The sequence below is a fragment of the Eubalaena glacialis genome, chromosome 13 (assembly GCF_028564815.1).
Source record: "Eubalaena glacialis isolate mEubGla1 chromosome 13, mEubGla1.1.hap2.+ XY, whole genome shotgun sequence".
Classification (NCBI taxonomy): Eukaryota; Metazoa; Chordata; class Mammalia; order Artiodactyla; family Balaenidae; genus Eubalaena; species Eubalaena glacialis.
The window spans coordinates 16,075,339-16,099,304 of NC_083728.1; the positions used below are offsets into that span (position 1 = coordinate 16,075,339).

The window sequence follows — 23,966 nt, forward strand, 5'->3', positions numbered from 1 at the left end:
GATTCAGCATGTTGGCTTTTCATACTTGGGCTTATTGACTCACAATTGCAAAATGGCTGCCACACCTCCAGGTACCATGTCCTTAAAGCAACAGAAAAAGAGCAAAAAAGGCTGTTTTGAAGTCCTGTGTCTCTCTCTTATCAGGGAAGGAAAACTTTCCCATAAGCACCCAGCACACATCCTCCTATCTCATCGGCTAGATCAGGGTCACATGCTCACCCCTTGCCCAATCACTGGCAAAAGAATGAGATTATTGTGATTGGTTTACAGAAATCTTGATCCATTTTCTGGGCCAGGAGAATCTCAGGCAAAATTCAGACTGGAAGTAAAAATGGAGGTTGTTTAGTAGATAACCAGTGTGTGTGTGATCCGGTTTTCCCACCACACTAAGTGTTCCTTCTTTGCTCTTGTATGGGGCCTATGCTGGGCTGAGGGGATTCGGATGGAACAGCCACCCAACCCTCAGAATGTTTAAGGTCTGGTTGGGTTATGCGTTTACACAAATAATTACAGTTGACCCTTGAACAACATGGGTTTGAGCTGCATGGGTCCATGCGGATTTTTAAAAATATATATGTACCACAGGGCTTCCCTGGAGGCACAGTGGTTAAGAATCCACCTCCCAACGCAGGGGACACGGGTTCGAGCCCTGGTCTGGGAAGATCCCACGTGCCACGGAGCAATTAAGCCCGTGCACCACAACTACTGAGCCTGTGCTCTAGGGCCCACGAGCCACAACTACTGAAGCCTGCACGCCTACAGCCTGCGCTCTGCAACAAGAGAAGCCACCTCAATGAGAAGCCTGCGCACCGCAACGAAGAGTAGCCCTTGCTCGCCACAACTAGAGAAAGCCTGCGTGCAGCAATGGAGACCCAATGCAGCCAAAAATATATATATACACGTACTACAGTATTACACAACACAAGGTTGGTTGAATCCAAGGATGCAGAACCTTGGACAAGGAGGGCCAAGTGAAGTTACACACGGATTTTCAGTTCTGCAGGAGTTGGTTGTCCCTAACTCCTTCCTTGTTCAGGGGTCAATTGTATAACTAAATACCTGATGGCAGAGACCAGGTTTTTGTCAACAAACCTTTATAAGTGCATGTTGGGTGCCAGATCCTATTAGGTCTGGGGAGAGAAAAATAAAGAAGACCTATTTCCTGCCTTTAAAGACCTCACAGTCAAAAAAAATAAATAAAATTAAAAAATAAATAAATAAAGACCTCACAGTCTGAGAAAAACTGTAAACTGATGTGAAATAAAATTCATATTTTATGGCAAGACAAAAATTTGAACATAAAAATTTTTCTCTGCCCTTTGGCCTCCTCTCTCCCCTCTGCTGAGCACTGTGGATCTGCACTATGCATCAACCAAACCTCCCCATCAGCAGAAATACCTGCTCAACCATAAAGAGCAACATTCTCCTAGCATCAAGACAACTTCTTGAAAGATAACATTCCTTCTTGATCTTGTAGGGGGTCACGATGACACTTGCCCTCTGTCTCAAAAAACTTATATAACTGTGCCTTGACTTCTAATGGGGGGACAGTTCTCAGAGCTGAGGTGCTGTTCCCAGGTTACAATCCTCAAACTTGGCTCAAATAAAATTTTCCACTTCTTTCACAGATTGACTATTGATTAATTTTCATCGACACTGACAATCACAGAATAAGAGCTAAATTAGGAATAAAATCCGGGAGCAATAAGAGCAGAGGAGGGAGATTATGGAGGAGATGATGTCTGAGTTGATTATCGGTTGAGTCAGGATTAGGGAAGAGAAAAAAGTGTTTGGAAAAGAATTCCAGGAAGAGGAGAGCATAAGCAAAGGTAAAGAAGCAAAAGAAACAGCTTAATATGCACAGGTAGCAACAAGCAGCTTAAAAAAAATTGGAGTAGTAAGTGGGACATAGAGTGAAGTCAAATGAGTCTGAAGAGAAGCTAGTTTCCCTCAGCGAAAGATTTACATCCATCTATCAGTGCATTCATTTATAAAATCAGTATCTATAGATAACTAGGTGCCAGTTTCCAGCCTAAGTGCCTTTGCACTTGCTAACCCTCTGTCTGAAACAGCATTTCCTAAATAGTCTCAGGTCTCGGCTCAATTATTAGTCTCTCGGAGACGCCTTCCCCACCCCTCTTACTTAAAAAAACTCCACGTGGTCACCTTCTATGGTATTACTGTTTTGTTTTCCTTATAGCACTAATCACATTATGAGATTATCGTCTTCATTTGCTCATGAGGTAACTACAAGTCAGGCCCCCCGAGAATGTAAACACCAGGCAAGCAGGGACCTGTTCACGGTTTCATCCGCAGGGTTCTAGCAAGCCAAAACGTCCCGCGAATCTCCGTGGACCCCAATGCAGCGCCGCGCTAAGTCAGAACTGAGCATGCGCAGAGGGAGGGGCACGAGGAGCCTCGGGTTCGCGCAGGCCCCGCGCAGGCCCCGCCCCTGCCCCGCTCCGTGCCGCCCTCTCCCCGCCTAGGTAGTCGTTGCACCCAAATACTCGCAGCTGGTGCTTCCGCCCAGGCGCGGTTCCGCACGCCTCGGCGCCGGGGCCCGAGGCGACTCCCCCCCCCATTTTACCGGTCCGGCGCCAGGATGGCCCCCAAACTTCGAGACTCTGTGGAGGAGCTCCGCGCCGCCGGCAACCTGAGCTTCCGCAACGGCCAGTTCGCCGAGGCCGCCACACTCTACAGCCGCGCGCTACGGATGCTGCAGGCGCAAGGTGCGACCCCGGCCCCCCATTTCTCCGCCAGGCCTCCTTCTCCCTCTTGTCTCCCCCGACCGCAGCTACCCAGACGTCGCTCTGGCCCTGTCGGCCTAGGGCTTCCTTACTCCGCGGCCGACTGGCCAACCAGGCCCTCCCACCGCCCACCCATTCCTCCCCCTTCCCCCAGCTTGGGCATTCTACGAGAAACTTCCTTGGCCTTTCTTTACACTTTTATTATTATTATTATTGTAACATGGTTTTATTACTGGTTCTTTGTGTGTGTGTGTGGATTTTTTTTTTTTTAATTTATTAGTTTTGGCTGTGTTGGGTCTTCGTTGCCGCGTGCCGGCTTTTCTCTAGTTGCAGTGAGCGGGGGCTACTCTTGGTTGTGGTGCCCGGGCTTCTCCTTGCGGTGGCTTCTCTTGTCGCGGAGCACGGCCATCAGTAGTTGTGGCTTGCAGGCTCAGTAGTTGTGGCGCACAGGCTTAGTAGCTCTGCGGCATGTGGGATCTTCCCGGACCAGGGCTCGAACCCGTGTCCCCTGCATTGGCAGGCGGATTCTTAACCACTGCGGCACCAGGGAAGACCTCCTGGTTCTTTTTTACTTAATGACATAAGAGGAACATACTTCCATATTAATAGATGTTTTATCATTTTTTACAGTGGTAAGAAAAACATTAAATTTACCATCTTAACCATTTGTAAGTGTAGAATTGAGTAGAGTTAAGTATATTCACGTTGTTGTGCAACAGATCTCTGGAACTTTTTCATCTTGCAACACTGAAACTCTGTACCCACTAAACATTAATTCCCCCTCTCCCCCCAGCCCTTGGTATCCACCTTTCTGCTTTCCATGTCGATGATTTTGACTACTTTAGGTACTTCAAATGAGTGGAATAATACAGTATTTGTCTTTTGTGACTGAATAATCTCTATGACATTATAATCTATGTTGTAGCATGTGACAGGCTTTCGTTCTTTTTTAAGGCTGCATAATATTCCATTGTGTGGATATACCGCATTGTCTTTATCCATTCATCTGTTAATGGACGTTTGAATTGCTTCCACCTCTTGGCTATGATGCACATGAATGTGCAGATATCTCCGAGATCTTGCTTTGAATTCTTTTGCATACATACCCGGAAGTGGGATTGCTGGATCAGATAGTAATTGTATTTTTAATCTGGGGGGGCGGGGAACCTCCATACTGTTTTCCATAATAGCTGTACCATTTTACATTCCCACCAGCAGGGCACAATGATTCCAACTTCTCAGCATCCTTACCAACACATTTTATTTTCTGTTCTTTCGATAGTGGCCATCCTGATAGGTGTGTGAGCTGCCTGCTTTTTAATTGTCCTATTGGACCCCATTCTGATATTTAGGCCTCATTCTGATCCCTGAGGCAACTCTCATTCTCCTCAACGGGTCAGTCTTTACTTAAATTAACATTTGTTCAGCACCTGTATGTAATGAGTGTATAATAAGACGGAGAAGGTTCTTTCAAGGGTCATACATCCTTGTTGGTGAGGGAGCCACAGGTGTGATCTTAAGCTAGTAAATAGCAAACAGCAACTGTGCAGTAATGATCAGGGCTATGGAAGACAGATGTGATGATGTGATAGGTTTGACTGGGGAGCTCCGTTATGAAGAATGGGAGGTCGAGGACAACTTCTTTGCAGAAGTGACATTTGAGGTGATATCTGAATGGTGAGAAGAAGCCAAGTGCACAAAGTCTTGGGTGCCGAGCATTCCAGGTGGAAGGAACCGTAATTTCAAAGGCCCCAGACAGAATCAGCGGGTGTGTTCCAGGAGCCAAAGCACAGGGAGCCAGTGGAGGAAGTAGTAAGACTTGGTCAGTTACAGAGACAGAACCTTATTGTGTAGGCATTTTACATAGCAGTTCATGGTAAGGAGTTTGGGTTTTGTTCCCTGATGGGAAGCTACTGGAGATTTTTCAACAGAGGAGTAACCTTTTGTTACCAGTTCTCCCAGCCTCCGGCTCATTTCAGCCAACAACAGCCTTTTGCCCAAAGCCTCTCCAGAATGTTTTATCCCAGAGCCTCATTGGAACCCCTTTCAGCCCCTCGTTGGTACCTCTTTCCCTTTGTCTTCCTCCTCTTTCTCATTTCCTTGGCTTGCATTTGTTGAGTACTTGCTAGACATTATAGACATTATCCCTTTTTATCTTCATACTAATTTATGGGTAAGACGCTTTATAGATGAGGGATCCAGAAGAGTTAAATTGCCTCTTCTGGGGTGACACAGTGAAGACATGTCAGAGGCAGAATTTGAATGTGGGTCTCTCCGATTCCTAAGTCCAAGTTTTTAATCATTTTGCTAGACTTTTTCCCAAATCCTCTCTAAGTTCGTCTTTTTTGTTTGAATTTTTGCAGTTTCAAGCCACTCTTTTGCCCCACTGCCCCGTCTTGTTTTCTAGAACACTTCTCTGTAGGCCCAGCTCCTCATCTCAACTTAATAAAGTTGCTGAGGAATGTGAGGTATTGATATTTCTGCCTTTTTCTTTCATCCTACCCCAGCTGGCCTGGAAAAACTTGTCTTTTTGTATGGATTTATTCTGGGCCCCAAGAAGAGCTGGCCTGATGTCTGGATTCAGTAGGGGACCAGAATTTGGTTCTGATCCTGCTACTGATTTTCTAGGTAATTTATGGGCAAGTCCCTTGATTTCTCTGATCAGTTTCCCAGATCTTGAAAGGAGAGCAGGGAGCAACCTAATACAACAAACCCTTCCAGAAAGTCTGTGAAATGATATCTTCATCTGATAGGTGAGCACATGTCATCAGGGGGATTGAATGACTTGTGCAGGATCACAGGCTGGATTGTAGGTTCTGATGCCCTTTCCACCACACCACTGCTGTTTTCTGAGCAACCGTGCTCTGGTAACTTGAGATGGATTGCAAGTTTTTGTTTTTGTTTTTGTTTTTTTAATTTATTTATTTATTTATTTATTTTTGGCTGTGTTGGGTCTTCGTTTCTGTGCGAGGGCTTTCTCTAGTTGTGGCAAGCGGGGTCCACTCTTCATCGCGGTGCGTGGGCCTCTCACTATCGCAGCCTCTCTTTGTTGCGGAGCACAGGCTCCAGACGCGCAGGCTCAGTAGTTGTGGCTCACGGGCCTAGTTGCTCCGCGGCATGTGGGATCTTCCCAGACCAGGGCTCGAACCTGTGTCCCCTGCATTAGCAGGCAGATTCTCAACCACTGCGCCACCAGGGAAGCCCCCAGATTGCAAGTTTTGAATACTTGTGCTTGCTTCTTAAGGGCAAGGATGTATTTTACTTATCTCTGTACTTTGCTGTCTCGCTCAGGGCCTGGCAAACATAAGAGAAAAAAAAGATAATTTTATTATATTTGGTATTGAATGAAAGAGATCATGCATCAATATGGTAACATGATACTTAGTGAAAAAGGCAAGCTGCAGGAGAGGCAATATGATGCCACTTAGGAAAAGCTTTAAAAGGAAGTGGACTTCCCTGGTGGTCCAGTGGTTAAGACTCTGCGCTTCCACTGCACTGGGTGCGGGTTTGATCCCTGGTCGGGGAACTAAGATCCCATATGCCGTGCGGCATGCCCAAAAAAAAAAAAGAAAAAAGATAGAAAGTGATATTGTGTCTTGCCTGTGAATACCTATGTAATAAAGATAGACATACATGAGAATGTGACATACTAACTTCAGGATTATGCCAACCTCTGGGGGACTGGGAAGGGGGCAAAGGGAAAAGGGTGGGGATGAGTGGAGCTTTAGTCATATCAAAAACAAAAAGGTGGAAACAAATAGATTGTATGCTGAGTTTAGTGATGAATATCAACTATCTGTTATACTGGTTTCCATATGTTTAACAATTTTCAAAGGAGAGCTTGTTTTCTGTTCTGGGTATATGCCTGGGAACGGAATCACTGGGTCAACACTTGACAGTTTCCACTTCTTGTTTGTTTTCATGATGGCTCATGCTAGTGGGTATGAAGTGGTTGAAAAATTATTTTTAAAAATGAAAATCCTTAAAAAAAAAAAAAAAAAAAAAAAAAAAAAAAAAAAAAAATGAAAATCCTTGTGGCCACAGTAAAGGACTTGAGCTTTCTGAGATTCCTAAGGATAAGGACTGCCTTTAGGGAAAGGCAGTAATGATTCTCTTCCCCATGGGATAGCTTGAGCCCTTCTGCTGATTAAGTTCTCTGTAGTCCTGCCAGACCCAGCGGACTTGGCAAAATCCTCTCTGAGCAGGTAGAATTAGTTTTTTGTGTCCCCATAACACTTGTTCAGTCCATTTATCATAGCATTTATGACATTTTCGTCTATTTTTTCTTTATTGGATTTACACGCTTCTTTTACTAAAATTAACAAACACACACACACACACACACACACACACATCCCCCAGGTAGTTACAACATGGATTTCTTTGAGCTATTTCATTTTGATCTTTGGCCTGGTACCAAGTTCAGTGCTGGACTGAGTGAATGAGCAGAGGAATGTGAATGGCAGGAAGCTGGGTGTTCTCACTCCCTTGACAGACTTGCCAGCCCATCAGACCAACAAGCCTGATCGGATTCAATCATCTCTGCTGCCCTTTACTAAAGCCCAGAGAGCTGAGGGTGTGGATGCACCCCTGATATCCTGAGGCATCCACTTCCCAGCCTGTTAATAGTGCACTTTCTGCTTCCACCTGGGCAGGTTCTTCAGACCCAGAAAAAGAAAGTGTTCTCTACTCCAACCGAGCAGCATGCCACTTGAAGGATGGGAACTGCATAGACTGCATCAAGGACTGCACTTCGTGAGCGGGCAGGGCTGACTTCGGGGTGCTGGGGGCTCAGGAGGGGAGGCTGGGCTTCTCTGGTCCCACCAAGTTACCTCTGCGACAGATATTAGGAAATGTCACTAAGTGTCAGCAGGTCACTGAGAACAGGAAGCTCTCTTTGGTCCTTGTGGCCCCTGACTTGCGTCTTTGGAGCCTCAGCTCTGCTGCTGAAAGGAGTAGGGTGGGCAGTTAGAGGTAGGCCTTTAAGGCTTTGTGAGATCTGGGACCTGGGAATGAGGTAGAGTTGCAGACTAGTAACTCGCTTGCTTAGGTTTTTTTCTGGGGTGGATGTGGGTGAGAGAGGGAGGGAGGGAGAGAAAGAAAGAGGAATGGAGGTTAATAGCCTCGAAAGAAGTAAGCAGAAAGGAGAAAATGGTATCCATCAATGACCAGGTGTAGAGGACGTTAAACAATTTTTCATACTTTCTTCTTCAAGCCAATCTGAGATTGCCTTCATGGTCATCGCTAAACTAGCACATGTACCTTAATGTGTTCTCAGATCTGCTATCCTGTGACATTGCCTTAGATTCATGCCCTGGTGATAGGTGGGAGAGGAGGAGAAAGGTGAGCGTGCTCGTGGAGCCTGTGCTCAGTTGATTTGCACCAGGCCCTGTGCTAGGTTTCCTTCGTGGAGCGCTCATGAGCACTCTGTAGGGTAAGTCAGCCATCCTTCCCAGGCTAGAGCTGGGTTGTGGAGGATTGAGGCGGTAGAGTGATTTGCCTGGGGTCACATGGTTAGTGGCAGAGGTGGAATTCAGACACTGCTCCATCTGACTCCAAAGCCTGTTTGTTATTCCCACTTGGCCACGCTCTATAGAAACATAGAAGCATGAAAGCTACAAGGCACTTATTCTTGATTTCGGGGGATTGCAACTATGAAAATCGATGCACGCGCGCACACATTTCACAATAGTAGTGGTTCTCTGCCCTCTTTCCCTACTCCACTTCAGTCTAAGTTGAAAAGTCCCTCTTCTAAGACTTCACAGTCTAGCATTGTCTTGTCAGAAATGACCTCCCATGTACTGAGTGCTGCAGATGCCCTACCTGGAAGGAACTACGGCGGGGAGCCCTGGTGACTCAGCAGCCCGATGACACTTCTGCCTCCTGTCCTAGAGCGCTGGCCTTGGTTCCCTTTGGCATGAAGCCCCTGCTGCGGCGAGCGTCAGCCTACGAGGCTCTGGAGAAGTACACCCTGGCCTACGTGGACTACCTGACCGTGCTGCAGATTGATGACAGTGTGACGTCAGCCTTGGAAGGCAGCAGCAGGTGAGCCCGAGTCACTGTGGTCAGTCTCTCTGAGACGTCCTGTCCTCCCTGATTAGCTCGGAACCATTGCTTTGGTCGTCCTCTGGGAGGATCCCTTTGGGCTAGGCTTAGAAACTCCTAATGAGCATGTGCAGAAAGTGTGGAAGGACAGTCTGCTGTTGTATTTTAGCAGGTTTTTAAGGGGTCAGAATTACTGAGTTGTGGGGTCTTGGGGTTTGTTTTTTTTTTTTTGCCTAGATGCTCAAATGCATTCACACAGTAGTACTTAATTGAGCTCTGTTTAAGCCAGGTTCAGTGGGGAGCACCGATATGAAAAAGAGATGGACCCCACTTGCTCCAAAGAGCTAACTAGAGTGGGGAAAGGAAGACACAGAACAAGCAGCTGTCACCCCAGGCTGTAGGGCTATTGTTTGTGGATATGGTTCAGTATATTGTACTGTGACCCCTTCACAAGGCCCCTCAGGTGAAATGTCTTTCTGGTCTTCTGAGCAGTTGTCTTTAATCTCAGGATGCCCTCATTTGGGTAACTGGTCATGTTTCCCCTCTTTGCATGGTCTGTTAGAAAGCCAGACACCACACTAACAGAAACCCTGAACAGGACTCCATGGTATCTGTTTAGTGCGTCCTTTCTGGCTTGACTTGTTTTCTCTCTGCTTCCTTTTAGCCTCTATCATTCAACAAAATCTGCCACTTATGTGCCAGACTTTGCACTAGGGCCTGGGCTGATGACTGAGACATACCTCTTTCTGCCCTAGTAGAGCTCCTGGTCTCCAGGAGGACGGCAGTCAGTCATAGGCAAACCTGCAGTGTGATGAGTGCTGTGGTAGAAGGCACCTAAGTGCCAGGGGGAGACCAGAGAGGGCTTTCCAGAAAAGGTGAGCTGAGACAGAGAGATGAATAGTGCTCTGGGCCAGGGGCCGGCCAGGAGCGTGGGCAGCGTGTGCACGGTGAGTGAGTAGGAGGTGTTAGAGGGATGGTGAGAAGTCCGCTGCACACGCGGGGCTCGGTTCAGGAAGGATGGTGAGGCCAGACCACACAGGGCCTTGTGTCCAGGGGCTTGGATTTAATCCAGACACAGTGAGGCATCGTGAAAGGGTCTTTAGCAGGGGGGCAACATGAGCAAATTTGAGAGAAAAGCTGAGTGGCCGCCCGCTGTGTCGACCATGAAAGAGAACAGAATAGGAAGGGGACGGGCAGTAATCCAGAAGAGATGGTGGATAGAGAACAGTGGGACCGATTCAGGGAACATTCAGGTGGTATTTCAACAAGTGTTGGCGGTTGGAGGGTGGGGGGAAGGGAAGAAGAGAGGAAGCGTCCAGGTGGTTGACACACCGAGTTGGAGGTGACTTTGGGGCGGAGACCAGAGAAGCAAGAAGCCGGCTGGGCATTTACATGCATTCAGAGCAAAGGAGGAGAACTACGGGCCGAACATAGAGATCTGAAGGTCATCAGCGTAGAGGCGGCTTGAGGTTGTGGGAAAAAAACAGAGCACCACAGCAAGTGTGTGGGGGGAAGAGGATGGAGTTTGAGGAATTCCAACATTTGAGGGACGTACAGAGGAACGGCAGCTGGAGCGGGAGGAGGTAACCAGAGCGTTTAGCATCACGAAGGCAGGAGCGTTTCAGAGGGATGAAGACGCCATTCGGATCAGGTGTTTCGATGAGCTTAAGTAGACTCAGTGTTTAGGAATGAAGTCACTGGTGATTCTGATGGAAGCAGTTCAATGGGATCAGAAGCCAAATGGCAGTGGGCTTAAGGAGTCTGGCTGGGAAGGGGCAGAGGAGCGTAGCTGCCGTGTCAGGGGTCTGCCTGGGAGGAAGGAGTTCGCTGCTGAGAGTTGGAGTCGGTAGAGAGAAAGAATGCAGATGTGGGAGAGGGCGGTGCTGGCCGAGTGTGGCCCAAGAGAGGCAGGGAAAGATGGATCCTGAGCGGAGGTGGAGGGATTGGCCCTGTCAGCTCTTCTGTTTTGATGGGAGAGAAATAGGAATTGTTGTGTGCCCGTGCAGGTAGGTTTGTATTTAGGGTGTGAGGAAGTCCAAGGAGGAGGGTTAGGGAGCAGGGTGGAGGAGGATAGAGTTTTGAAGCAGCTGGGCCGATCAGAAAAACAGCTTTGGGGGCTTAGAGCCCCTGAGTATGTAGTGATATCAGTCTGTGAGCTCCTCATTCTAGTAACACAGGAACATTGTTGTAGGAGCAGAAGTTACAGTTAGCTTCATGTACTCACTCAGCACGTACTTAATGGGCCCTCGTGGGTGCCAGGTAACGTGCCAGGTGCTGGAGATCAGTTAACAAAACCAGCATGGTCCCTGAGCCTAGAAGGTGGGAGTGGGGAATGGGAAGTGGAGGAGATTGTTCTGGGGGGAGGGGAGAGCACGAGCAAAGCCTTGAACGTGAGGATCGAGAGGCAGCGTGGCACACGATAAAAACGGAGGGGTGGAAGGGCACCAGGTCTCAGGCCCTGCCAGCCTAGTGAAATGGGAACCACTGAAAGATTTTAAAATTTGAATGACATAAGATTTGCATTTTTAAAAAAATCTCTGAGCATTAATCAAATGTCAGGTGTTTGCATGGCCTTGTAATAGATTCATTAAGAAAATATAAAACATGTGGTTCTTGGGGCATGCATGGTCCCTTGGGGGTCAGGTTTAATTACCTTAGCAAGCACCAGATCATCCCTTTGAAGTTAACATAGTGTGACAAGCGAGGGCCAGGCAGGGAGGGAGTGTCGTGGTGGCCGACCTGAGAAGACGTATATGGTGGCAGGCTCCTGTTCCTTTCCTGCTGCGAGTCAGAAGCGTACAAAGAGATGGTTCGAACCAGGGGCAGATGATAACTGGCTCTCGTATACCTCCTTTGGGCTTACGAGAGGAGGAATATCTTCCTGACCCAGCTGGAAACCTCTCTGTGATCCTGCCTGCCTTTCCAGAATGACCAGAGCTCTTACGGACTCCTTTGGGCCCGAGTGGCGCCAGAAGCTGCCCTCTATCCCCTTGGTGCCTGTTTCAGCTCAGAAGAGGTGGGAGTGTTTGCCTTCGGAAAACTGCAAAGAGACAGCTAAAAGCAAATCCAAAGAAACCACAGCTACGAAGAGCAGAGGTAAGCTGTGACTTCCTGCCCAGAGAGGGTCCGGTCTCCCCAGAGCCACTTTCTTTAGAGTAATCCTGTAAAAATTGGCCTCGTTTAAGATGAGTTCTTTTAAAAATCCTATAAACAAAGTAAAAAAACAAAACAAAAAAAAAGCCTTAACCTCTTAGAGACTGTCTCCTCAGCTCTGCAGTGGGCGATGAGAAAGCCTACCCCACAGGTGTAGGGATTAGGTGATGTGAGGCTCGTTGAACTCCCAGCCTGGCGCACAGGTATCCGGTGTTAGTTCCCTTCTCATTCCTCCGGCAGCATTTGGATGTATCACTTAGGATGTTTTTGCTTGAAAGAACAGAAAAACTTCATGTGGTAAAAATAATAAAGAGAATTTATTGGCCCATATAACTGAAAGGCCTGGAGTTCAGGTTCAGGCACGGCTTGCTCCAGCAGCTCACTACATCATCAGACTCTGGCTCCATTTCTCTGCACTTCTGTCTGCGCTCTTCTCTAATGTGTATCGGCTTTGTCTGCAGGCAGTCTTCCCTCCAAAGTAGTACAGTAGCTGTAGCAGTTCCTTGACTCGCATCCATGTGCCATGCCTCATGACCCAGAGGGAGAGAAAGAGTTCTTTTTCTGATAGCTACCTAAGAGAGGGTTTCTTTCCCCCAAATCCCCAGCTCCTCTTTTCTCAATTTATTTTGGCCTTACATGGTCACAGGCCATTCCCTGCACTCGTCACTGTGAGCAGGGCTTGAGATTTTGTGAGGAGCTCAGCTCTATGCCATCCGCTCCACCTCCATAGCTGGAGGAACACACACACTGTATGAGTCCCTGGAGGGGGGTGAGTAAGAGATGGGAGATCAAAGCCAGGTAGCCCCAAACAGGAGACTGTCCACCTCAGCTCTATAAAAACAAGAGGCCCTTCTCCAGGCAGGGGCAACTGGAAACTCTTATAATGCTCCAGGGGCGTCCTCCCAGCCCAGCAAGTGAGGTATTGAGGATGGGAGGTGCAGAGGAGGCAGGGCTGGAGCCTTGTATCGGGTGTACAGGAGGGCAGGAGTCGTTCCCCTTCCCAGGAGGAAATGTATCTGGCCGTGGGGAGAATTCCCTCCCTAGCATGAGAACGTGGGGTGCTAATGAACTCGACGCCTTCAGTGCATCTACCATTTACTTCATTCTTTTGTTGGAGTCACAGCCAAGTGTGTCCCAGGACCTGTGCTGAGCAGTGTGGCCCAGAGAGGCCCTCAGGAAGCTCTCAGCCCAGTGAGAGACTGAGACACATAAACAGAGCAATTTAAAATACAGGAGGAAGGCCAAAACATTAATGCGTCCAAACAGTCCTGAGAAGGAGACCACTGTAAAGACCCAAGTTTCAGGAAGGCGTGAGTATTGGGCAGGGAGTAGGAGGCATGAGTACTAGGAGGGAAGCCTAAGGAACTTCTTTTGAAATTAGAGCGACGTAGATAAACGAAGTATACAGTAGGTAATAAAAATGTAGTGGTAGTTACTTTAAGAGGTAGTTGAGGTTGAACTATAACCAGGTGCTTATTAATGTCTGTGGCATGAATAGATCAGTGAGCTTAAATGAATCCAGGCCCATGATACACCCACATGTGTCCTTCATTTGAAAGAGTGCTCACCTCCCTATTAACTCATTTTGTTTGGTCCTGATAATGACAGAGTGACTCAGGCAGGGAAGGGATTACTCTCCTGACTGCACAGATCAGGAAACCAAGGCCCAGGGAGGTGAAGTAATACATGGCGTTATGGAAGGAACAGGGTTGGGCTTGGAGTCCAGAGTTCTCTGGGCTCTGCCACTTGGAGCTCCTCAGCCTTTCCTGTGACACCATGGTGTGGAGAATTAAGGAGCAGATCCCTATTGCTTAGTGTCTGATGTAGCACAGAGTAACCTTTCTCTCCGCGGGCTGCCCCCAGAGGCCACATCAGAGATGCTCAGTAGAGGGACCACCGCCCAGCCTTGCCTGCTACTTCTGTGTCTACACCCGTTCTCGCTGCAGCCTCAGCAGTAAGGGTTGGCCTACGCTGTTGTCTAAGCTATGGAGCCATCCCTCCTTTTCCTCCTCTATAAAAGTGCTGGGTTGGCCTCTGGGGGTAACCTTTAAATGTAAGACTAATCTCCCCAAGTCTAAAAATGCAATAATCCCTCTTCCCTCCCCAAACAATTTAACTTTTTTAAATCAGGAGGTATCTTAAAATCAGTGTCAAAAGAAACTTTCCTGCCACCACTTCCCCTACCCCAGCCCTCTGAATTGTTATCAAATAGACAGCATCTTGAATTGAAGAAACCATTGAGCCTCTCAGGGCATGGGAGAAAGGAAAAAGAATTGCTAGTTGGGACTCTGGCTGGGCTTTCCAGCTGACTTGGATCCCACCACGTGTTGGTGAGATAGGTTCCTATCTGCTCACTCAAGTCCCAAGCCGGGGCTGAAAGCTTTATGTGTGTAAAGGGCTTCACATGAGATGCATTAAAACGAACATACACTTAAGAGCTGCGCAACGGCAGTCCCACTCCTAGAGAATCGAACACATGTTCACATAAAAGCTTGTTCACAAATGTTCACAGCATCATCATTCATAGCAGCCCAAAAGTGGAAACAGCCCAAATGTCCCTCAAGTGATGAATGGATAAACAAACTGTGGTATATCCATACAGTGCAGTATCATTTGGCGATAAAAAGGAAGGAAATTCTGATATGTGGTACAACACAGATGAACCTTGAAAACACTATGCGAAGTGAAAGAAGTCACAAAAGAGCACATATTGTATGATTCCATTTAGATGAAACGTCCACAGTAGCAAATCCTAAAAGACGGAAAGTAGATTGGTTACCGAGGATGGGGGCAGGGGAATGGGAGGGACTGCTAATGGGTATGGGGTTTCTTTTGGAAGTGATGAAAATGTTCTGGAATTAGGTAGTAGTAATGGTTGCATAACTTTGGGAATACACTAAAATCAGTGATTTGTACACTTTAAAATGGTGAATTTTATGGTAGATAAATTGTATCTCAATAAATTTTTAAAAATAATAATAAAATACAGGAGGAAGAACAGGTGCTTTAGAGTCTCTAATGTTTGAGGAATTCAAATTGGGAACTGCCATCAGTGTGCTTGGGAGAGCTGGGGAAAGGCTCCTGGAGGTGACAGGTTGAGCTGGGCCTGAAAGGGTGAGCTCTTCAGGCGCGAAGGGAAGGGGGTTTTCGGCAGAGGCAGTGGAAGGAGTGAGAGAATGAAGTGGTGGGGCATCGCTGGTGGCTAGTGGGGACAAGCATGGGGCAGCGTGGGGTGCGTTGCAGAGCCGAGGTGAAGCTGAGGATGTGTGCACATTGCAACCCACTGGCTCTGCTTCTAGAGAAACTCGTGCACGTGTGCACAAGGAGACATGTACAAGGACGTTCAGAGCAGAAATTCGGTAAGAGGGACTTCCCAGGTGGCGCAGTGGTTAAGGATCCTCCTGCCAATGCAGGGGACACGCGTTCGAGCCCTGGTCCGGGAAGATCCCACATGCCGCGGAGCAACTAAGCCCGTGAGCCACAACTACTGAGCCCGCATGCCACAACTACTGAAGCCTGCGTGCCTGGAGCCTGTGCTCTGCAACAAGAGAAGCCACCGCAATGAGAAGCCCGCGCACCGCAACGAAGAGTAGCCTCTGCTCGCCGCAACTAGAGAAAGCTCGCGCGCAGCAACGAAGACCCAACGCAGCCAAAAATAAATAAATAAAATTTTTTTTAATTAAAAAAAAAATTCGGTAAGAGCGAAAAGCAAAATAACCCAAGTCTCCGTAAACAGTAGAATGGATAAATCAGTTGCATTGTAGCAGTGAGAATGAATGAAGGAGTTACAGGTGTGTGCCTCCACACAGATGAATCTCAGGAATATAATTTTGAGGGGAAAAAGAATACATAGAATTATGTATTCCTTTATTTGAAGTTCTAAACGTAAACAATAAATAGTTTATAGATGCTATTGTATATATAGTTAAACTAACCAAGAAAACGGGGGGTGGTTGGTGTGCACAGAATTGGGGATAATGGTTTCCTCCAGGGGTGGATTGATTGCGGGAGAGGCTCACAGGATTTCAAAGGTCTTAGTAAATGTTCTGTTTCTTAAGGTGAGGGATGAGTTCAAGGGTATTAGTTTTATTCCTAAAACCTTACCCTTGTCATAAATATTGAGTATTTTATAAAGATAGTTTTTAAAAATTGAAAAAGCAGGTTATATGGGAGCTGGGGCTGGAATAATTAACTGGGGCCGTGCAGTGAAGGGCCCCAAGGCCAGGTGGGGCAGCTGGCATTTCACCTTGTTCTCTCTGTCTCTCTTTCTCCCTGTCTCCCTCTCCCCACCCCGCCACCCCGAAGGCTGGGGCACAGCTGCAGGTGTCGAGTTGGGGAGAACACTCACAGGCTCAGACCAAAACAGCTGAGGAGTAGCGGATACCTCTGCCCTTTTCTGGAAGCCCAGGATCTTCACCCTTTTTAACCACATGCTTGTTTATTTAAATACTTTCTCACTTATTCTCCTGCTTTAAGTTTATAGGGTGCTCTGCACTTTCTCCTGTTTTCTCACATTTCATCCTGACAGTAGCTCTGTGTGGAATAGGTATTGCCCCCAATGTATTGGTGAGCAAATTGAGGTCCAGAAGCGTTAGGTAGGTCACACAGGACTTCCAGCTACTGAGTGGCAGTGCTGAGGCCAGAACCTGGGTTACTTTTCATTGTGTATTTATCATTGTGTGTGTAAAAGTATGTTTATATCAGTAGTCCCAATCTCTTCCAAAGGAAAAACTGTGTTTAATATCCCAGAAGCCATTGATCGGGGGGTCTCATTACTCAGGCAGGATGCTTTACACAGGCAGGATGCTTTACACAGTGCAGTGCTCTGGGGACAGAGTGTTTTAGACGGCTTAGAAGAGACGCTGCCCAAGAGATCTCCTGGAGCTCAGCTGGGCACCTGCTCCATGGTTTTTTCCTCTTCTGAATTTGTATCTAGTGCCTTCTGCTGGGGATGTGGAGAGAGCCAGAGTTCTGAAGGAGGAAGGCAATGAGCTTGTAAAGAAGGGGAACCATAAGCAAGCGATTGAGAAGTACAGTGAGAGCCTCTGGTTTAGTAACTTGGAATCCGCCACGTACAGCAACAGGTACCTTCCACGCGGCTGGCCTGGGGGATTTCAGGACACCGAACATTCTCCCGCAGTCTTCTCTTAGACTGTGATGGGCTCTGCATCCCAGCATTTAGTCAGTACAGGCATACCTCGGAGATGTCGCAGGGTCAGTTCCAGACCACCACAGTAAAGCAAATATCGCAATAACTCGAGTCACACGAGTTTTGGGGTTTCCCTGTGCATCTAAAAGTTACGTTTACATTATACTGTAGTCTGTTAAACGTGCAATAGCATTATGTCTAAAAAACAACGTACGTACCTTAATTTAACAATGCTTTATTGCTAAAAATTGCCAGTCATCATGTGAGCAGCAAGTCGTAGTAGTAACATGAAAGATCACTGATCACAGATCACTGTAACGAGTATAATCATAATGAAAAAGTTTGAAATATTGTGAGAATTACCAACATGTGAAACAGAGATGCAAAGTGAACAAATGCTGCTGGAAAAATGGTGCCAGTAGACTTGCTCGATGCAGGGTTGCCACAAATCTTCAATTTTGATATCTTCAAAATACCTGTGAAGCACAGTAAAACGAGGTATGCCTGTGTGTTACAGCTCAAAACGTGCATTCACACTCTTTGGTCACGGTGAGATAGGCGTTGCCAGTGGCACTCACTCTCTTAAAGGGCAGAAACTGAGGGGTGCCCTAGGGGAGCCTGGGCTTTGTTCGCCCCCCCCACCCCCCGAATTTTCATTAACCAGGTAAACATAGGATGTGAGTAAAAGCTATGGGCTTGCTATGCAAACACACCCCCAACACAAGTATCAAAGCCTCTGCACCTTCCCCGACTCTCACCCCATGGGCTTCTCCAAGACCCTCTGGTTAGAAATTTCGGCACTGTCTGTCTGCGAGCACCAGGGCAGAACCCAGGGTATGGATTAACTATTGCCTGGCCTGAGCAAGAGAGGAGGGTCCAGTCTAGCCTGCGGGGTTGGACTTGCGGCGCTATAGAAGGGCCTGCGCCCTGAGCTGTCGCCAGTGGTCGGTGATTCTTTCCACCAACAGTGAGAGCCTGGGAGCCAGGGTACTGTCTCTTTATTGTGTAGGAGTCCCTGCTCAGCAGTAGCCCTCAAAAGTATTGGTAGTAGATGCTCATCCTGTTTTAATGTTGAGAAAACCAAGGCTCAGAGCAGGAAGGGCTTTTCCTCAGCTCACCCAGCCAATAAATGGTGGAGACAGAATTGGAACCTGGCTCCAGTGAGATCTGTTAGTTTTACTGTCAGAAGCTTGAAACATTCAGCAAGGGACCAGATCTGATCCAAACATTTGTTATAAGACGTTAATAAATCTTGTGAGTCTGTTTCTCCTTCCCAACATCACTCTTTAGTTCAGAAATCTTGGGTCTCCTATAGGCCCACCATTCCTTATCCAAAACTCTTGGGATAAAATGTGTTTCCGATTTTAGGAAGGTATCATAGTGCATATGCTGAGTCACATAACACTCAGCAGGGTCTGGGCAGCTCGCGGAAGTTAATCGTTAAGTGTTTCTGCAGTGAAACATACGGAAATTCCAGGATCATGTGGAATGGTGTAAAGAAAGACTAAGCAGCCTCATGTAAGTTCAGGTCAGGTTTTGCTGCCAAATGAGTTGAAAAGGGAACTTTTAGTTTTAAAGCATGGATTTTGGCATTTTGGATCTGTGGTTTTACTGGCCGATTGGACCCAGGTGCCTCAGTCAGCCAGGCTAACTCGGGAAAAAGGGCTGCAGCCCCTTTGTTTATGTTTGTGCAGCAGCATTTTTTTTTTTTTTTTTTGGCTGTGTTGGGTCTTCATTGCTGAGCGTGGGCTTTCTCTAGTTTGGGCGAGCGGGAGCTACTCTTCGTTGCGGTGCGCGGGCTTCTCATTGCGGTGGCTTCTCTTGTTGTGGAGCACGGGCTCTAGGCACGTGGGTTTCAGTAGTTGTGGCGCGCGGGCTCAGTAGTTGTGGCGCACGGGCTTAGTTGCTCCGCGGCATGTAGGATCTTCCTGAACCAGGGCTCGAACCTGTGTCCCCTGCATTGGCAGGCGGATTCTTAACCACTGCACCACCAGGGAAGTCCAGCATCATCTTCTAACTCCTCTTTCTGTGGGCTCTCTGGTCTTGCTTACCTCATGTTGCTGGAGACCTCTATTAACCCATTTTCCTGGATTTTTACCACATTCAGGACAGTGTTTTATTTAAATACTGGTTTTCATGCAAATGTGTCTGTGCCACACTGTTAATTACTATTGCTTTGCAATATATCTTGTAGGGCTGGTCTTTTCCTTAATCTTCTTAATCAGAGCATCCCTGGCTATTTTCCCAACTTTGATCTTCTAGCTAAACCTTAGGCTCACTGTGATAAATTCCAAACCATATTTTGTTGGGCTTTTGGTTGTAATTACATTGATTGTATAAATTTAATTTAGAAGACTGAAAGCTTTATACACATCAATTTTCTATCCATTGTGGCGGAATATACCACATCCTGGATGCCACTTTAATGCTCCACTTCGTACATATGCATCTGTATGGACCAGTGCATCATCTTAGGCTCTGGTTCTGTCTGTACAGTTGATACCTGAGTGGATATCACTGTCAGGTACTTGGCACCTAACAATTTGCCAGGCCCTGAATGGACCTCCAGAAGAGTCTCATTTAGTACTCACAGCAGTCCTTCAGGTTAGGTCATGGTCCCAGTTTACCTAAGAGAAAACGGGTTCAGAAAGATGAATTAAATGATCATAAAGTTAAACAACTAATACATGGTGGGGCTGCGATTTAAGTCAGGTGTTTATACTCCAAAGCTTGAGTTCCTTTTCACTCGTCTCCTTCATAATGAAAACCCTTCTGATTGGATACAAAACCATTCTGTTTACCAAAAGCCAAGGGTGTTTATTTTATAGGCCAAAGTTATGCGTTTTTCACATCTTGAATATAATCTTTGGAGTTCATATGTAATCATTTTCATTGCAACGTTTATATTCGGAAGTCACCAAATAGTACCTAATGCTTATACTGTGGTTCCTCTACTTCCCAGAAATTTGGCTAATTCTTTAAATTACCAGAGTCCATTGAGAGAACACTCTAGTTTCCGTAGAATTCTTCTGTGTTCAAGTTTAGATCAGGGACTACTATTCTAAAACTTAGTGGCTGACAACAGCCGTTTTATTTTGCTCATGATTCGTGAGCCAGGAATTCGGAAAGGGCGGTTCTTACTCAGGGTCTCTCATTCAAAGTCAACAAGATGGTAGCTGGGACTGGAGTCATCTAAACACTTCTCCTGCATATCTGGCACCAGGGCTGGGATGACTGAAATGGCTGGGGAATGGAACTGATAGAGCAAGCTGGAGCCTTTTTTCTTCTCTCCTGGCAGCCTTGTCGCATATGCTGGCTTGAGTGTCCTCACAGCATGGTGGCCTCAGGGTAGTTGGCTTCTCGCATGGCAGCTAAAGGCTCCCAAGAGCAAGTGTTCCCAGAGAACAGGCTGACGCTACAAGACCTCTGTAGCCTACCACTGGGACTCATACATTCCTCTGTACTCTGTTGGTCAGAACAGTCACAGAACCTGCCTACATTCAAGAGGAAAGAACATAGGACCTCTTCAATGGGAAGAATGCCACAGAATTTGTGCCTGCTTTTAAATTGTTAAAAGGAGAAGCTTTTTCTAAGTTGATTTATAAGTTGCATGCAATCTCAGTGAAAATACTAGAATTTTTTTACATTCTTGGTAATAATTCCATAATTTGTCAGGAAAAGAATAACAGCATAAGAGAATTTAGATATGATAAAGTATGGGAAAAAGAGGAATTATCCAATAAATGGTGTTGGGTTGGCTGGAGAGAGTTCAAAAGAAACCTGAATCCCTAGCCTCACTCCTTATTTTAAAATAAATTCTAAGTGGATCACAGTTTCAAATGTAAAAAGTAAACCATTAAGTTCTAGAACGATGGGTTAATTATCTTGCAGTGGGGAAGGTATTTGGTGGTGGTGGAAGGGGACCCACAGAAGTCATTAAAGAAGTTGGATAAATTTTATTTCATAAGATTTAAAAATCTTATGTAAAGACACTCAGCTTTACCTATATTTAAAGCTACTACATTAAAACAGATGCTGTTTTCTTCCATATTGGCAGAAGTTAAAGGTTGAGACCCAGGGTTGGTACAGTTGCAGGAGAATAATCTCTGTTAGTAACTGTTCTTAAGTACACTTGACCGTTGAACAAGGCGGCTGTTGGGAGCACTGACCCTGCTTGCAGTCAAAAAATCTCAGCATAATTTACAGTCGTCCTCTCTTATCTGCGGTTCTGCTGCATCTGTGGAGTCCACCAAATGCAGATGGTGTAATACTCTAGAATTTGTTATTGAAAAAAATCTGCATATAAGTGGACCCGCGCAGTTCAAACCCGTGTTCCTCAAGGGTCAGCTGGTTTTTGGAGAGCATTTTGGTAATAATCAAAAATTTAAATGTATGTACCTTTTGATGCAGCAGTCCCTCCTAATAGGCATCTAAGATTTATGCGCAAGGATGTTCATGGTAGCATCGTTTATTTATAAACTGGAAACTGAAAAATATCTACTGATAAGGAATTAATAAAATAAATTATGGTACATACAAGTGAATACTATAAAAAGTGAGGTGGAATGGATATCTGTTTCGTTTTTAGTGATTTTCGTTGGGGGAAAGGACTAAAATTGAATGAGAAAGATACAAATACATACTTTTCCCCCGTTGATGCAGAATGTGAAAATTTTCAAAATGTAAGTTGAATGAATTATGTATTGAACACCCATACACTTCCCAATTAAATTCATAAACATTGTTGTAAAATGAAGTACGCTTCAGTTAAAAAGAACATTGTTATATTTGCTTTGTCACTATAGCCATCTATTGATCCATCTTACCATCTCTGACGCATAAGTTGTAGACATCTTTACATTTCACCCCTAACATGTCAGCATGCCTGGTATTTATTTAGAGCCTGGTATTTGTTTTTTTCTTAAGGTAGATAATTTTTCTCAAGGGGAGCATTTCGGGAAGCCTTTTTTCGCTTGAAAGAGTACAGTGTGGGAGCGTGAGGCGGACAGAACAATAGCACCGAACACGGTCAGGATCTCGAGTCGTTCGAGCCCGGGTTGAGTCCCAGGTCTGCCCCTCGGTAGTGGTGGAAGCTTGGCGCGTCCCCTCTGCAGAAGGGGGCTGGGTGGCTGTGAGGACTGCGGGAGGGAGGAAGCACCCAGCACGGTGGGTGCGTTCGGGGAGCCGCAGGGCGCTACTCAGACTGCTGCGTGGCCCGCTCTTTCCCCTCAGGGCACTCTGCCATCTGGTGCTGAAGCAGTACAAGGAGGCCGTGAAGGACTGCACGGAAGCCCTCAGGCTGGACGGAAAGAACGTGAAGGCGTTTTACAGACGGGCTCAAGCCTACAAGGCACTCAAGGTAAAGAGATTCTGGCCAGAGGCACCAACAGAGCCACAGCCAGTTGTGCCTGTGCTGGCACTTCCAGAGCACGGCCCAGGTGAGGGCTACCTGCCACGGGCCTTCTCGGCCAGGGGCCCAGGTGCTCCAGGCAGGCCTCCAGGCTGGGGTGCAGAAACCCTCTGCGGGCTCAGCAGCGGTCCCCACCCCCGCCTGGTCTCCCTGGGCCGGGGCTCCATCCCCACACCCTCTCTCTCCTCTCAGGACTATAAATCCAGCTTTGCGGACATCAACAGCCTCCTGCAGATTGAGCCCAGGAACGGCCCCGCACAGAAGTTGCGGCAGGAGGTTAACCGGAGCTTAAACTAAAAACCCAGAGGGGCAGCAGGACACCTCTTCCTGACCACCTTCCTCCGTGCCTGCTCCCGGGACCCGGCATGCCCCAGAGCCAGCTCCGAAGCGCCCTCCTCTGCCCCTCAGAGACGTGATGGCCTCCCACCCCTCAAGAGGATTTGCCTGTTCCAATTAAGCTCAGTGTAGTCAAAAACAAGACGTTTTGTTGGAAAGGTCTCTCCCTGTTCCGAACTCCCTGTGCTGCGGACAGCGAGCGGGTCACACAGGCAGGTCCTCATAGGCAGAGCCCTCGGCTGTCTCTGCCCAGCACGCTCCAGACCGAGTTGCCCTTCCAGCGTCACCAGGCACCCTCACCGTGGTCCACCTGAGCAACCTGGGCTGGGGCGTGGGGGGCACTGGGAAGCCCTGAGCCACCTACACCCAAAGCAGCCTGTTGAGCTGGTCTCCAGCGCTGCCGTCCCTGCCCGGTCCTCGGCACAGCACTCTGTGTTCTGAGCCCCAGTGCCTTTTGGCCGAGCCCTCCTTTGGTGGGGATGCAGGACCTGGCCCTTGGCCGGCTTTGTCTGTGGCTCTGTGCCCCCGCCCCCTGCGTGGAGGCGCCTGAGCTGTTTTCAAGAGCCGGAAGGTGTGGCTGCTGCTTCGGAAGGCGAGATGGGGAGAAAGGCCTCCCGGAAGTCAGTGCCCTTCCGTCCCGGCAGGGACCCCTCGAGGCTTCTTAGTTCTTTGTAATATGTTGACGTTAATCTGAACTGAACTGACTGATTCTGTTGAACTGTGTGTTGAAGCTACCGCATTAACGTTTTCTACCTAAATGGCTGTTGTACTTTCATTTATGCTTTTTCAGTTTTGGTTCATTTTGGAACTTTGCAATAATAAAAAAAAGACTGCTTATGGAGCACTCATCCATTCTTTGATCAAATTTACTGGAATGTCTGCATGGGCCAGGCCCTACGTATAGTGCTGGGGAAACAGCGGTGAATAAATAGACACGGTCCCTCCTCTCAGAGGGCTGACCGTCCCATGGACGCAAGAAGTTAATCACACAAGAGTGAAACTGCAGCCGGCTTAAGTGTTCTAAAGGAGTGGTCGCAACACTTTCCCCAACTAGGGAGGTTTGACCCCGTGGAGGAAAAGGGGTCCCTGAGGAAGTCAAGTTTGAATTAAGTTCTAATGTGGGGAT

General features: G+C 47.2%; 1 protein-coding gene across 1 annotated transcript; it reads left to right on the top strand.

Annotated features, from left to right (window-relative positions):
- The first annotated feature begins 2,482 nt into the window (after window positions 1-2,482).
- Window positions 2,483-23,681, top strand: TOMM34 (translocase of outer mitochondrial membrane 34). The gene is made up of 7 exons (XM_061208512.1): window positions 2,483-2,729; window positions 7,403-7,502; window positions 8,640-8,792; window positions 11,719-11,888; window positions 16,882-17,029; window positions 22,327-22,453; window positions 22,697-23,681. The coding sequence occupies exons 1-7, from the start codon at window positions 2,603-2,605 to the stop codon at window positions 22,799-22,801; spliced, it is 930 nt and encodes a 309-aa protein (XP_061064495.1). The 5' UTR covers window positions 2,483-2,602; the 3' UTR covers window positions 22,802-23,681.
- The last annotated feature ends 285 nt before the right edge of the window (window positions 23,682-23,966 follow it).

What these genes read in the sequence shown, in the direction of transcription:
- TOMM34 (XM_061208512.1), top strand. Translation starts at nt 2,603, where the DNA reads ATGGCCCCCAAACTTCGAGACTCTGTGGAGGAGCTCCGCGCCGCCGGC. An exon ending in CACAGCTACGAAGAGCAGAG is followed by an intron (nt 11,889 to 16,881) that starts GTAAGCTGTGAC and finishes ATTTGTATCTAG; the next exon opens with TGCCTTCTGCTGGGGATGTG. An exon ending in AAGCCTACAAGGCACTCAAG is followed by an intron (nt 22,454 to 22,696) that starts GTAAAGAGATTC and finishes CTCTCCTCTCAG; the next exon opens with GACTATAAATCCAGCTTTGC.